The following is a 14,025-nucleotide window of genomic DNA, read 5'->3' as shown; positions in this document are numbered from 1 at the left end:
TCCAGATATGGGGAAAAGCCACCAGGGTGTGGGCCAATAACCAGTCTGACAAAATAAATGAGTCAGCAGGCATTTATTACTCAATTTACTAATCTGGCAGTCTGGATAGATCCCATCTAACAATAATATTGATCTTGTGGCTGAGAAGGCCAATAGTATCCTAGGGTGCATTAAAAAGAGCATAGCCTTGATCTGCTGTTCAAGGAAGGTGACCCTCATGCTCAGCTCTGCCCTGGTGAGGCCACATCTGTATTCCTGTAGTCCAGTTCTAGGCTCCCTATCTCAAGGTAGACAGGAAATTTCTAGAGAGAGTCCAATGGAGGGCTACATAGACAATTAAGAGCTGAGAGCATCTGTTGTAAGAGGAAAGGCTGAGAAACTTGGAACTCTTCATCCTGAAGAAGAAAAGACTGAGGGGAGATCTTATCAGTGCTTATAAGTATGCGAGGGCAGGAGTCAAGCGGACAGGACTCTTTTCACTGTTGTCCAGTGACCGTTCAAAGGACAGCAGGCACAAGCTAGAACACAGGAAGTTTCATACAAACTTGTTTTCTTTTAAAAGCTTCTTTATTTTAACTGTGACAGAACACTGGAACAGGTTACCCAGAATGATTGCAGATTAGAATATATGGAGACATTGAAAATCTGCCTGGGCATTTGCCTGTATAATTTGTTCCAGCAAGGCTGCTTTAGAAGGAGTCTGGATTAGATGATCTCTGGAGGTCCCTTCCAACCTCTACAATTCTGATTCTCTGATAATTATTTCAGTAGCTGAACTAGCAAAAGCAGAAACTTTCAGGTATACTAAGCTTAATTATATCTGAAACATAACACTGAAATAGCAAGAAACAAGACGCTTTCCACTGTCATGTCACTTTTCATTAGGACATAATAGTACCGCACCTTACAGTATAAAAGGTGTTTTCTTCTCTGGTCCATGTCTTTTGTTTTGTTTTGCCTACAGAAATATAGGCTTCTCAATAGATTAACTGCTCAAGTTTTCTGGTCATTTTGTTTTACTTCACCAGGGTACCCTGCTGTCTTGTCATGAGCACATGCTCTTTTTTCATGTTGTGACACAGTGTCATGCCAGACATTGACCTCTGCTTTGTTTGCACAAGACCAGCCTTGCTGGCAACCAATAGGAGTAGCTTCTCCCACTGGTGGAAAGAGGTCTTAAGACAGGAGTAGAAAGATTCATTGATAGAGCTTTAAACTAGGTACGAAGGAGGGTGGGGGTGTAACTGGGTCACTGGAATGGAACCTGGATGTAACGTCCCAGTGCTTGTAGGAGAGGGATGTGCTAGTATGATCCCATAGTCTTGTGTCTTGATGAAAGAGGAAGATGGCCCACCCTTTTGTTGGAAGAACACAAGGGTTGGTGTGAGGTTTATGGCTGTGGTAACACCTGAATATGGTTGTGAGGGTATTAGGGCTACTGCCACTCAAAAGGAGGCCCAGCTCATTACACTAATCCATGCAACATGGTAATAAACAGGAGGAGCTGGAGGCCACTGTGTGGTCAGAAAGCTATGATACAGCCATCACGGAAACATGGCAGAATAACTCTGTGATTTGTGATTCTGTGATTCTGTGTTCTGCGAATGATTCACACAGCTGGAGTGCTGAGATAGATGGCTACCAACTTTTCAAAAGAGACAGGAAAGACAGGAAAGGTGATGGTGTGGCCCTCTATGTTGAGAAAGAATGTGAATGTGTGGAAATTCATGATTGTGGTGATGGTTGAGAGCTTATGGGTCAGAATAAAAGCAAAGGCCAGTAAGACTGATATTATTGTGGCAGTCTGTTACAGGCCATCAAACTAGAATAAAGAGGTGGACAAGACACTTTATACATGGCTGGGTGAGGTCTCAAGGTCTCTCTCCCTTGTTCTTGTGGGGGACTTCAACTTCCCAGACATCTGCTGGATTTATAATACAGAGGATGGGGAACAATCCCGGAGGTTCCTAAGGTGTGTGGGAGATAACTTCCTGACACAGCTGGTGAAAGAGCCAACACTGGGAAGCTATTGTTAACAGAATTAGGAAATGCTGTTTGTTAGCAGAGAAGGTCTTGTGTAAATGTTGGAGGTTAGAGACCTTGAGATATCTGGGGCATAGAGACCTTGAGATGCTACATTTCTTGATCCTTGTTGAAGCATGGAAGGGAGTCAGCAGAACCTCCACATTCGACTTTCAGAGGGCAGACTTAAACCTCTTTAGGACATTGGTTGAGCGAGTCCCTTGAGAGGTAGTTTTGGAGAGTGTGGGAGCCCAGGAAGGCTGGGAATACTTTAGGGAAATAATTTTAAAGGTGCAGGAGCTAACTGTCCCCAAGTCATGGAAGACAAGCTGATAGGCAAAGAGGACAGACTGGCTGAACAGAGACCTTCAGCTGAAACTCAGGAAAAAAAGGGAAGTTCCACTCTCTGAAAGAGTGGGCAAGCTGCTTACGATGATTACAGGTATGTAGTGAAGCTGGGCAGGAAGCAAATTAGAAAAGCCAAAGCCCAGCTAGAACTGAACATGGCCACTAAGGTGAAAAACATCAGTAAATATTTCAGTAAATACATCAACAACAAGAGGAGACTTAGGGCATAGATTTCCAGGCTTCTGGTCACTGCAGACAGCGTTATGGTGGAGAAGTTTATTTTCTAACCTGGTAACAACAAAAAAGTTTCAACAAAATTATAAATAGTATATTCTCATTTTTTACTCCTGCCTAAATCATAAGTGCAGATGATGAAGAGTTCCAAGGAAATGTGCTCTAAGTCAATCTATGGAGAAGCATAGAACCTTCAACAAAAATGTAGACCTACTAACTGCAGAATTATCTATAGCAATAATCGACTATAGCTAATAATTGACTCAGCAGAAGAGGTACATGTATTTGCTTTTAACACTGGCAGAGATGTAGCATTGTAAGTCTGTAAAGATTCTGTAGGGTCAGAAAACTGACAGCCAGCATAATCCTGTCATCATGTTACAAAAAGAAGGCAGTTCACTACCCAGAACATCATGAAATTTTTCCTAACCTTAGTGTTTTGGCCTTTTGGAGGAACATTGGCATAACTACCACATAACTACCACATCTGTCCCTTTTTAGTCTTAGTTTCTGAGAACAATGTTTTTTTTAATAGGTAAATCTGTTTACCCACAGTTTTTTTTCTGAGGTTAGAACAACATTTTAGTTTGTCTAGCAGCACTTCTCATTATATTATTATATAATATATTATATTATATTCAGGAGCAGCATGACACTGTAAATGAGACCAGACAACATAAATCATAGCACCTGTTTCAATATATTTTGAGTTATTAAAAACATATTTTTATTGTAGCTAAGATAATCACATACACAAAATAACAAAGTCAGTGCTTGAGAGTGTCAAGAGAAAACATTAAATGCTGCAGATGTTTAATTCATCTCTTGGGAATGTTATTTCAAGCACTTGCACATTTTTCTCTTTAGCATTGATCTGCAAGACTGAATATTTTAATTAATCCATCATCATGTATTTATTTATAGTGTGCCTGAATGATGTTACGAAGATATCTGTTTTCTATCTTCATTATATAAAATGTTCCAGAATCTGAAAATCTATACCAAATATTGATTTTTGAAAGCAAATATTTTCAAGTCTTTTTAAGTTGTTTATCTTGGTGCTCTGTCAAACTTTGTTGCTAGCAGCCTGACAAAGCATATACTCTTGAAAAGTAACAAGTCTCTGTTAATTCTTTTCATCTGCCTATCTGATAAAACTCCTCTAAAATTAGTATTCAGCACCTCAGGATCCATGCATGTAGGGCTGGGGTAATTTGTCTTTCTCATACACTTAACCCAGCAAGTGGGTTCCTGAGTCCCTTTGATATAATGATAAGATTAAAGGTAATTATTTTGCTTTCTGTGAGTCTTTGCTCAATGAAACAAGAATCACTCCTTTGCTCTGCAGTAGGTCAGATCGTACTTATTTGTTCTCTGTAAGTTTGATTTTAGTACATGAGTGGAATGGCCATAAGAAAGCTACTTGAAAAAATACTGCTTTAGTGCCCATAAAATTAGTTCTGTGATAACCTTTATCTAATTGTATTTTCGTCTCAATGGTCAAAATTTTCTTACTTTCAATTGCCTGAGAGAAATTATCTCTCGTTGATTCTATGCTAACAAAATGAGCAGCATTTGCTACATGTTCACAGTATACACTGCCTTAATATGAACAGGGAACTGTAGCGAAAGAAGTAGATAATAGTATCTTCCTTTTTTGAAGACTGCATTAAAAATAATAAGAAGAAAAAACAATAAAGAAAGAAGAAAGAAGGAAACAGAGAAAGAGAGAAGGAGAGAAAGAAAGAGAGAAAGAGAAAGAGAGAGAGAGAGAGAGAAAAAGAAAAAACAGAAAGGGAGGGGGAAGGGAAGGGAGGGAGGTAAAGATACCTTGCATTCAGATACTTGCTTTGGATATATTCAGGTTTTTTTTTTTTTTTTTTTTTTTTTTTTTAGTACTGTGAGGCTTAAGAAGACATTTATTAGTGTTATATTCAATATCACACTTGTATCTGACTGCAAAGTTAAGAGTTCTATTGTTAACTTTTGGTGATGCTGTCTTCTGGTGAATGATGTACTTGCCAGTGTTGGGGTCTAGGAGCAGCATGGAGAAGATGGAAAAAAAAGCAGCAAAATCACCAGGGATAATAAAAACATGAAGGAAGCAGGGGAGTGTGCACATCCAGGGTTTTTACCTTGTAATTTGGAGCCAGACTCTGCGGTGACAGGCACTTTAATAACAGTAAGAAAATAATCCATGAGGTTTTATCAACTGCCTTGAGAGATAACTATCAAATACTTAAAGAGCTAAAGAAATTACACTTTTCTACTGTCTGTAAACTGTTTTTTTCAGGCTTGTATTAGAAAGCCTTAGAGCACTAGGTTCAAAATGGATCATTTCCTTTACATTGATAGTTTGTTAGAGCAGACAGCAGACTTCCCTGCAAAGTTTGTGAGTTCAAGATCATGAGTGGTGTTCTCCAGGGGTTGGTGCCAGGGCCCATCCTCTTCTATATCTTTATTGATGACCTAGATGAGGGCATTGAGTGCAGCCTCAGTAAGTTTGGAGATGACACCAGGTTGTCTGGAAGTGTCTATCTGCCTGGGGGTAGCGAGGCCCTACGGAGGGATCTGGACAGGCTGTATAGCTGAGCTGAAGCCAACGGGATGAGGTTCAACAAGGCTAATACAGGGTCCTGCACTTTGGCCACCACAATCCCAGGCAGTGCTACAGGCTTGGGGCAGAGTGGCTGGAAGACTGTGTAGAGGAAAGGGACCTGGGGGTACTGATTGATGCTCGGCTGAACGTGAGCCAGCAGTGTGCCTGGGTGGCCAAGAAGCCCAATGGCATCCTTACTTGTATCAGAAACAGTGTTGCCAGCAGGAGCAGGGAGGTGATTGTCTCCCTCTACTCAGCTCTGGTGAGGCTACACCTCAAGTACTGTGTCCAGTTTTGGGCCCCTGACTGCAAGAAAGACATTGAGGCCCTGGAGCGAATTCAAAGAAGGGCAACAAAGCTGGTGAGGGGTCTGGAGCACAGATCTTATGAGGAGCGGCTGAAGGAGCTGGGATTGTTCAGTCTGGAGAAGAGGAGGCTCAGGAGAGACCTTATCACTGCCTATAACTACCTGAAGGGAGGTTGTAGTGAGCTGGTGGTCCACCTCTTCTCTTGTGAAACTGGTGATAGGACTAGCTTCAGGCTGTGCCAGGGGAGATTTAGGCTGGAAATACTGGACGTTAGGAAATACTACTTTCCTGAAAGAGTGGTCAGGTACTGGAATGGGCTGTCTAGGGAGGTGGTGGAGTCACCGACCCTACCCTGGAGGTGTTCAAGGAACGTTTGGATTTTGTGTTGAGGAATATGGTTTAGTGAGAACTATTGGTGATAGGTGGTTGGACTGGATGATCTTGGAGATCTTTTCCAACCTTGGTTTTTCTGTGATCCTGTGATTCTGTTCTGCGTAGCACAGTGCTGCAAGGAAGTGAAGGGTACATGGTGTGAAGAAGGCTGCCCCGTCTACAAAAAGGCATCCTTTTCTGGGACTCTCTTCAGCCTTGTGCCCTGAGGAGATGAGGGAGTTGCACCAGTTGCAGGGGCAAAGCTGCAGATTCCAGGCATTTGTTTTGTTGTTGGAGTCAGTTGCAAACAGTGGAAGGTCTAATGGCTGTGAGACCTATGAAGCATTTAGTAAATGCTGTTTGAGTGCTTTTCCCTTGTCCAAATGTGGCCACATAGAAAGGGCACATGCATGAACTTGTTGCAACAGATTATCTATTTTGCTAGGATGTGCTAGGTTTGATGGAGAGACCCATAAAAAGAGCTAGCATGAGGCTGGAGAGCAAGCATCACTGTTTGCTACAAACAAATCTTACTGAAGTGACTGTAACTGTGGTGTTTGAAGGTTGGCCAGGCCAGTAGGGAAAGAAAATAGTGTTTTCTTTCATCTATTCTTGCAAGCAGATGGAGACAGATAAAAGTGGAGACAGATTTAACCTAAGCAAGGGAGAGGCTACATGCTTTCCTTTGTTCTTCAGAACTTCCAATTTTCATTCTTTTTTTTTTTTTTTTTTTTTTTTTTTTTTTATTATTTAATTTTTGTACAAGACTATTTATTGATCAGATCCTAAAAAAATTTTTCTTTTCCTTTATTTTTTCTTTCTTTTTCCCTAACTTAACAAGATAATCGTTTCACTTCAAACTCAACTCCTGTGGACGTTTCTGCCTCAGAAGTATGCAAGGATAACAGACTCTTTTTTTGTTCTGCCTACTCACGGCATCTTACAGAGCCCTGACACACAGGCCAGGCAAATACCTCTGCAACTCGCTGTGAGGATGTACTTCACCATAATACAGCAGATGCCAAATAGTATTAAAACAATCATTTTCAGATTTGCTAGTAAAATTTTCCTAGTAATGTAAATGGCATAAAATAGGGAAAATTATTTTTTATCATAAAAAAATAGCAAGCACAAAAAATGTCTGCCAGTCCTTTTAGGTACACAGGATAAATTTTTCAAATCCTAGCATTTAGATTTACCACAAATTTACACTGACATTAATTGGAATTACTTACACAACTAGGTTTCCTATGCAGTGCTTCAAAAATATACCTTGATGCTTCTAATTATATGCCTTGGGCTACTGTTTGGGTACACTAATAAACTCATCTGATAATGTATAGTTCCATCAGAGTGAGTCTGCAGGGACATAGGCTTATCTGCATAAGCAGTTACTCTAGATCAGGTCTTTCTGGTAAAATCTGCTGTGGATTATTACAACAGAAATAGATCTTCTGTCATAAATCCTGTTATTAGGTCATTCTTTCCTTTTGTCAGCTGCAGTTTCTTATGGTTCTGTACGTTTTCTATAGAGATAAAAAATTAAGTATTACTCCCGATGTATTTTACTGTACAATCTACCTTCCACTTATTTTGCTACTTTCCCTCAAAAAGTAAACTATATTTAAAGTCATTACATGCCTTCACATTACATATTTCTTTCCAGGTATGTTTTATGATAAACAAAGATGCTTTCACAATGGGATATCATCATAAGTCAGCATCTGATAAATAAAGGCTATTTTCCTCCAGTGTACTCTCTGATATATAATTGCCTTAAGATAGCACCCTGTTTCTAAAGCTTGTGCAAACATAGGTATATGAGTACAGACAGGATAGTGGTGATATTACGAGAAAAAAAGCCATTTCTGGTCTACTATATTATATGTGGTAAAAAACCTTACTTCTTAACTCCAAGATGTTCAAAGTAGCAGCCTGAATACTTTGTAGTATTTGTATGCTCTTGTTTTCACACTGTGGCTCCCTATAGAAGTTATGGAATAGTCATAGATTCAACTTATTAAAACATTTATTGGTAATGCATTTTTTCTGTTGAGCAACTGGGTTTTTGTCTTGGTTTGATGCACCAAGAAAATTTATTTAAAAAATTAAGAATTGCATCTATTTAATTTTTGAATGTCATTAAAGCCCCTTGGTGATTTTAAAAATCAGTAGCATCTTTAGAGCCAATAAAATTAAAATTTGATTGTTTCTATGTAGTAGCTTCACAGAGAGAATGAAGGAACGTTTAGCCTGGCATTTACTTTTTTTTTTTTCTTTCTTTCTTTTAAATAAGCATGTATTTGATGTCTTATAAACTTGCATCACAAATGCAGTTACATTTTCCGAATATTTTTCTTTTTTTAGATTTTATTTCACAGCCTAGAGATAGTCATATTTAAATAATACATAGTTCAGGACATGTTTCCTAATGAAAAATATTAAAGAGGTTGCCCTTCACTGCCCTTTTATAAACAAAAGGGCTTTTATTTTTAGGATGCAAAACAAAATAAAACTCTCACAGAACAAATGATTGTCAGCTTTGTGTTCCTCAGAAACATTTACTTCCTGCCTAATATTATGCATAGTTACAATTTTAACTACAATGAATAACAACAAGAACTGAAAAGCTTTCTAACTTCTAGTTCTTCCATAACAATAGTGTTTGAAATCCTGTTAAAATCCTCCTTATCTTTCTAAGTTTCAGGCTGTTCGTGCTACCTGCCTTTTTGTTACCGTTTTGTTACTGAATACAATAGGGTAACCAGATGGTAGTCAAAATTTTCATATTAAATAAAACCAAAGAGTAAAGCTCTTCAGGGACAATAAAACCACTGTTATTTATTTAAGTAGTTGTATAGGATACAAACGAAATTGAAATAATTTACTATACTTGAGGCATGGAGATCACAGAATCACACAAAGTGGTCAGGGTTGGAAGGGACCTCAAGGATCATGAATCTCCAACCTCCCTGCCACATGCAGGGCCACCAACCTCCCCATTTAATACTAGTCCAGATAATTCATTTTTAGTTTGTTATTTTTAGTTATTTTCTTCCACTGAAAGAACAGTATTTTAAAACTAAAGAACTGTTGGAAATAGACACTGGTAGTAGCAATATAATAATAATAAAATAATAAATACTTCACGTTTATATAATCTGTATTTATAATAAACCAAGCATTTCATCATTACCTAACACCTCATAATATGCTTTAGATATGTAAGTATAAGTGTCTTCTGCAGTTTACTAAAGAAGGAGTTGTTCAACTCATGTTAAAGGCTACAGGAACCCAGATATTATCTTTCTGTTCAGCTTCACAACTGCCAGCCGCAGAGCTCCAGGAGCAAGGTGAGAAGGCAAATCAGTGCAGACATTGTTTGCTGTAATCTTGGGCCATTAGAATACAGTCTGATAATTTCCTCTTCCCTTCTCAGTTCTACGAAAGTATCAAGAAAATAAAATGGTTAATGATAACGAGGATTTTCAACATACTTTGGAACTTCTGAAACACCTCACAGGTACTTAAGTTGAAAGTGTCAGCTGCAAAACCAATCAAAGAAGCTATTCTCAAGAGAGAAACTGTGAATAAGTGTCCCATCAGTGATCGTTTGAGGAGCAACTGATATCACTTATCAGCTCTTGCAGGCATTAATCTCAGAATAATCAAAAGTAAATACCAATCAAAAGCAACATCTTCACAAGAGGTACGCACCAAGTCTGCGTGCAGACTTTTAACCCTAACCAGGTTAAAACCAGAAAGCCATAATCTCACACATGTGAAAGCCACTGAGTCTCTGCTTGAAGTACTGGTTTTCCAGTATTACTTTTACAGTCTTTATTAAGTGGAACTGGAGAGTAGTTTTTAATGAACATTACTGCCTTCACTGAACATGGCCAGGTCTGTTAGGCTTTTTGCTTTTGTAACAGGAAATGATCGATTCAAAACTGAATGCTAGAGAGCTAGAGCATTAGAACATTTAACTCCTCAGAAGAGCTTAACTGCTGCCAGTTAGTTGCTTCATATAATTAAAAACAAAACAAAACAAAAAAAAAACAAAACAAAACAAAAAAAAACTTTCAAGGCCAAAGGTTTTTTTTGTTTTGTTTTGTTTGTTTTTTGATTGCTTGTTTATCTGTGGCTTGCAAATATAAGAATTTAACCTTTCCAAGGGACTTGAGAGACTCAAGTTGTTAAATAACAGTTTATTTTCTGGAAGCATAGTATAAATCAGGAGCTGTAGGTTCACAATACAGTGCTACACAGATAGGAATCTGGTCAGGAAAGAAGAGGCTGGCAGTTATTTTGGGTACAAGTGAGACTAGGTAAGTTTTCTCTCTTGTGCCAAACTGTAATTTTGATGCTGACAAGGTAAGAGTGAAACATTAAGAATGGAGGACAGCAAGAATATTATACACTAACTTTGCATATAGAGATAAAATAATATTAAACTTTTATTAATAATCTCAGGATATTGAAAATGTTAATTATAACAGCTTTCAGTTTTCCATGGAAAGTAAGTATATACAAAGCAATGTTGTAAATTTTCAATGTTGTTGATACACTGCATTTAAAAATGCTCAGAGCTTTACCTTTATATGGTTTTTTGTTTGTTTTTTTTAACCAACTGAATTCTAAAGATAACAAATATAATGCATTTGAGGAGATCGTATGCTGCTACTGTACACTGGCCACGGCTTTGAGTGAGCATTCTACACAAATAATGTACAGTGTTAGAACTTCATAAAGCAGTATTCTGAGAATTAACCCACAGAATTCAGACTAATTTTTAGCCACTTGTATGTGTTGAGCAGCTTATACTATAATTTTCAGCACTTATTTCTCTAGTTTAATATTGTTCTTTACTACTACAATAGTTTACATCTGTTTTCTCTTTCTCCTGATTTAAAAAAAATAAAAATCTATATATATATAGGTTTACTGTGCAATTTTGTTATACAAATTGCTTAGTTGTGTAGAAACTCAAGCATATGTAGATTTTGCAGAAGAAAATATTTATCCCTGTAACTTCAAATTAAAATGGGAAAAATAGTTTTCTGCTGAGCAGGATTATAAAGATTTCCCAGTATTTTATGTTATATAAAGCAATAGTTGTGTTATTCACTATTTCACTGACATTCTCTGAAGCAAAACAGAGTTTAAAAAGTTAAAATAGAGCACATGTAGCATTTCTTCAAGTAAACCAACATTTCAGAAAACAATTCTACTGCCCGCCAGTCAAAAAAACAAAACAAAAACAAAACAAAAACAAACAAAAAAACCAAAACAAACAAACAAAAAACCCAACAAACTCACAATAAAATAAGCCCTCAATTTACCACTGACCCTTACCACAATTGTCTTGCAAGTTTTGAGAGAGGCACTTCAGAGTGCCATAGAGACATCGACACAGCCAGCAGCCCTTCATCACCCAGTCGCCATGGGCAATGCTGCCGCACTTTCTGTCAAGGACAAGGGAGATATTTACCACAAGATATAGCCAGACAGAACTGGAGCTCCCTGGTTTTGATTTAATCTTTACCTCAGTTCACAGTGTCGGCCACTAAAATGCTTTGGGCATGCACAGAAAGCCCCTAGGATGCAGGTCCCTCCATTTTGGCAGCAGTTCCTGTTCAGATTTTTACCTGCGAGACGGTATTAAGGAGTTTACAAAGCAAGACAACATTGGGTCTACCAAGCATTCAATGGGCTGTGAACTTCCCTTTTTCCTCACTTGTTCTCTCCAGTTGCAAAACATACATAGTTCTATTGTCTTTAGAGACAATAAAATTAGCTGCTTGTTAAGAGTGTTTGCATAGTTAGGCCGAGTTTGTTTTGTTAGGGATTAGAAGCAAACTACCAGGGATTACGGCATGGTCAAGAAGAAAGGTCTGGCATGTCCCACAGACGCAGCACGTACCCAAGTGAATTATTTCACTTTGACTGAGGCATGTCTCAGTCACACGGAGAAAGAGAGCAATTACAGGGAAATGCTGCTGATTTTCGAAGAAAGGACGCATTGTTAGGGAGAAGTGCCGCTTAGTCATGAGTCTGAAAGGGAACGTTCCCGCAGGCATTTCTGTGATGCCTGATAGAGCTTTTCTGCTCAATTTCTTTTGTTTTCGTGAAATACTTTTTGGTCACGATTGATTTTACAAAATAGAGAAGACTTTACAAAATTTTATGAACTCCTTTCCAAGTCCAAGAGTCCAAATATTATTTCCCAACATTCTATTTTATCAGTGTGAAACATTTTGCAGATGAGAGATTTTTACTGCTACTTTTACCTTAAATTCTTAGCAACATTTCGTAACATGCCATGGGAAAATTTAAAAACTACCATAGAAAACCAACAGGTTGGAAGATTTCCACCAACTCAGGGCCCAGGAGAACAATCAAAGGATTATTATGGTATTGTATTAAAAACAAACAAACCCTCAGAAACAAAAAACCGAACGATTTTCTGACATGGTTTAAGCGAATGAAGTTACCTACTCTCTGTAATCCCAGTGAAAGGTACAAATTCCCTGGAACCTTGTTGCTTTCTGCTTTGGTAACTCTGATTCATGTCACTGAAAGCATCCATAATTGTCAATGAATTCTTAGGCTGTTGCTTTTGTGCTGTGGTGCTGAGATTTTTCACATTTTGTTCATGTTCTTCTTTTTCACGGCCTTGAAATGGAGTGCAAAAATGAAAGGATAGCTTGTAATGAAGCAATATACACTATAAATCTATAAAAGAAACAAGGAGCAGTGGGAAAACAAAGTTTTCCTTACCTTTTCCTAAATGAATGGCCTGCCAGATCAGAGTCACAATGAAAAGAATTCTACGAAAGTCAAATAAGTGAATTAGATTTTGTTAATATGACACAGGGAACAAAAAAAGATGTTTGGAGTTCGAGGGAGGGAAGGAACGTTTTCAAAGACTTATCTAGCACTGAAATTATAAATATTTGATAACGGCAGTAATTATCACACCAACAGTCTTAAGATTATGAATTTTTAAAAAAGTGAAAAAAACAGAAGAGAAACAGAAGGGAGAGAAAGAGGAAACAAGGACGTGTATGAATCATAGAATCACAAAGTTGGAAAGGATGTTCAAGATCATCTGTCTAACCGTCCTCCCACTGCCTATGTAATGATGCCTATGTAATTATGCCTTCTTCCAGAAAGATACAGATATCATACACTTTCTGGTGACAACCAATTAAACGTTCTCTTTCAGTACATTTCTTTATCACTGTGGAGTTACTACCATCTAGTTACAGAAGCAGCAAAAGCAAGAGGGGAACATTTGCCTTCACCTTCGGTTCCAGGCACGTTAGTTCCTTTCATTATCCTGTCCCGATTCACAGTCAAAAGAAGTACTATTAAAAGACAAACCATCCTTAATCTAGAGGGGGTATTCGGCAGTGCAGGCAGCCTTACCTAATATGTTTTCGCCAGTACATTTTCCCGCAGCCTGAAATACTGTATATTCCTCCAGGAAAGCTTGAGCAGAGGTCCAAAGTCCCTCACTGAAGGCTGCTACATGCAGTTGTTCTTGCACCATATACAGTATCAAGACAAGCTGAAAAGTTGACAAAGGAAAGTTTTCTCTTTTTGTCCAGCTCACAGCAACGTAGAAAAGACATAGTTACCAGACGTAACTCTTGCTGAGCCCCCACAGAGCTCCAGGAAGGGAGTGGGTTCTCGGATTGGGACTCCCTATCCTGTCCTTGATTAACATGTGCCGCTAAAGGGTGGAGCAAAGTGGATTTAGATACAGCTGGGTAGAGATTTAAGGAACCGTGACCACTGAAAAGTGTAACCCAGTAAGTTCTCAACTCCAGTTTACTTGTTATTAGAGGGGGTAAAAAAAAAAAAAAAAAGTGTATATACACTGACATCACATACTGCTTAGGAAAGAAAAAAATTCTGCAGAACTGTTGTAAGTGTATGGTGAACTGTAGAATCTTGCCTCTGCCATGGGTCCCTACAGGGGGCTCTAGTTTTACAAAATTTTGCCTTTTTGAGAGAGGTCTTTTGAGAGGGAGAGCCTGCACAAGATTGCTGTCAGCAGAATACTGCACAAAATTCTTGATAGATGTCTGTTATTTCACAACAGCCATTCATAAATTCTGAAGACAGTCTTTGAAA

At 38.3% G+C, this 14,025-nt stretch overlaps 1 protein-coding gene across 1 annotated transcript; it reads right to left on the bottom strand.

Annotated features, from left to right (window-relative positions):
• Positions 1-6,588: 6,588 nt before the first annotated feature.
• LOC128089619 (cryptic protein) lies at positions 6,589-13,665 on the bottom strand. The gene is made up of 6 exons (XM_052701245.1): positions 13,315-13,665; positions 12,664-12,713; positions 12,382-12,558; positions 11,429-11,531; positions 11,239-11,348; positions 6,589-9,324 (listed from the first exon to the last, which is right to left on the bottom strand). Exons 1-6 carry the CDS (start codon positions 13,335-13,337, stop codon positions 9,203-9,205), a joined length of 585 nt encoding a protein of 194 aa, XP_052557205.1. The 5' UTR covers positions 13,338-13,665; the 3' UTR covers positions 6,589-9,202.
• Between the last annotated feature and the right edge of the window lie 360 nt (positions 13,666-14,025).

The sequence above is a fragment of the Tympanuchus pallidicinctus genome, unplaced genomic scaffold (assembly GCF_026119805.1).
Source record: "Tympanuchus pallidicinctus isolate F22 unplaced genomic scaffold, pur_lepc_1.0 scaffold4, whole genome shotgun sequence".
Lineage (NCBI taxonomy): Eukaryota > Metazoa > Chordata > Aves > Galliformes > Phasianidae > Tympanuchus > Tympanuchus pallidicinctus.
The sequence above is the reverse complement of the archived record's forward strand: the minus strand, read 5'-3'. Positions and strand labels throughout refer to the sequence as shown.

Excerpts from the sequence above, each read along its gene's own strand:
- LOC128089619 (XM_052701245.1), bottom strand. The coding sequence starts at position 13,337 with ATGTACTGGCGAAAACATATTAG. Across the intron at positions 12,559-12,663 it reads GGCCATTCATTTAGGAAAAG|GCCGTGAAAAAGAAGAACAT; the intron begins GTAAGGAAAACT and ends CTCCATTTCAAG. Across the intron at positions 9,325-11,238 it reads AAACTTGCAAGACAATTGTG|AACTGAGAAGGGAAGAGGAA; the intron begins GTAAGGGTCAGT and ends ATACTTTCGTAG.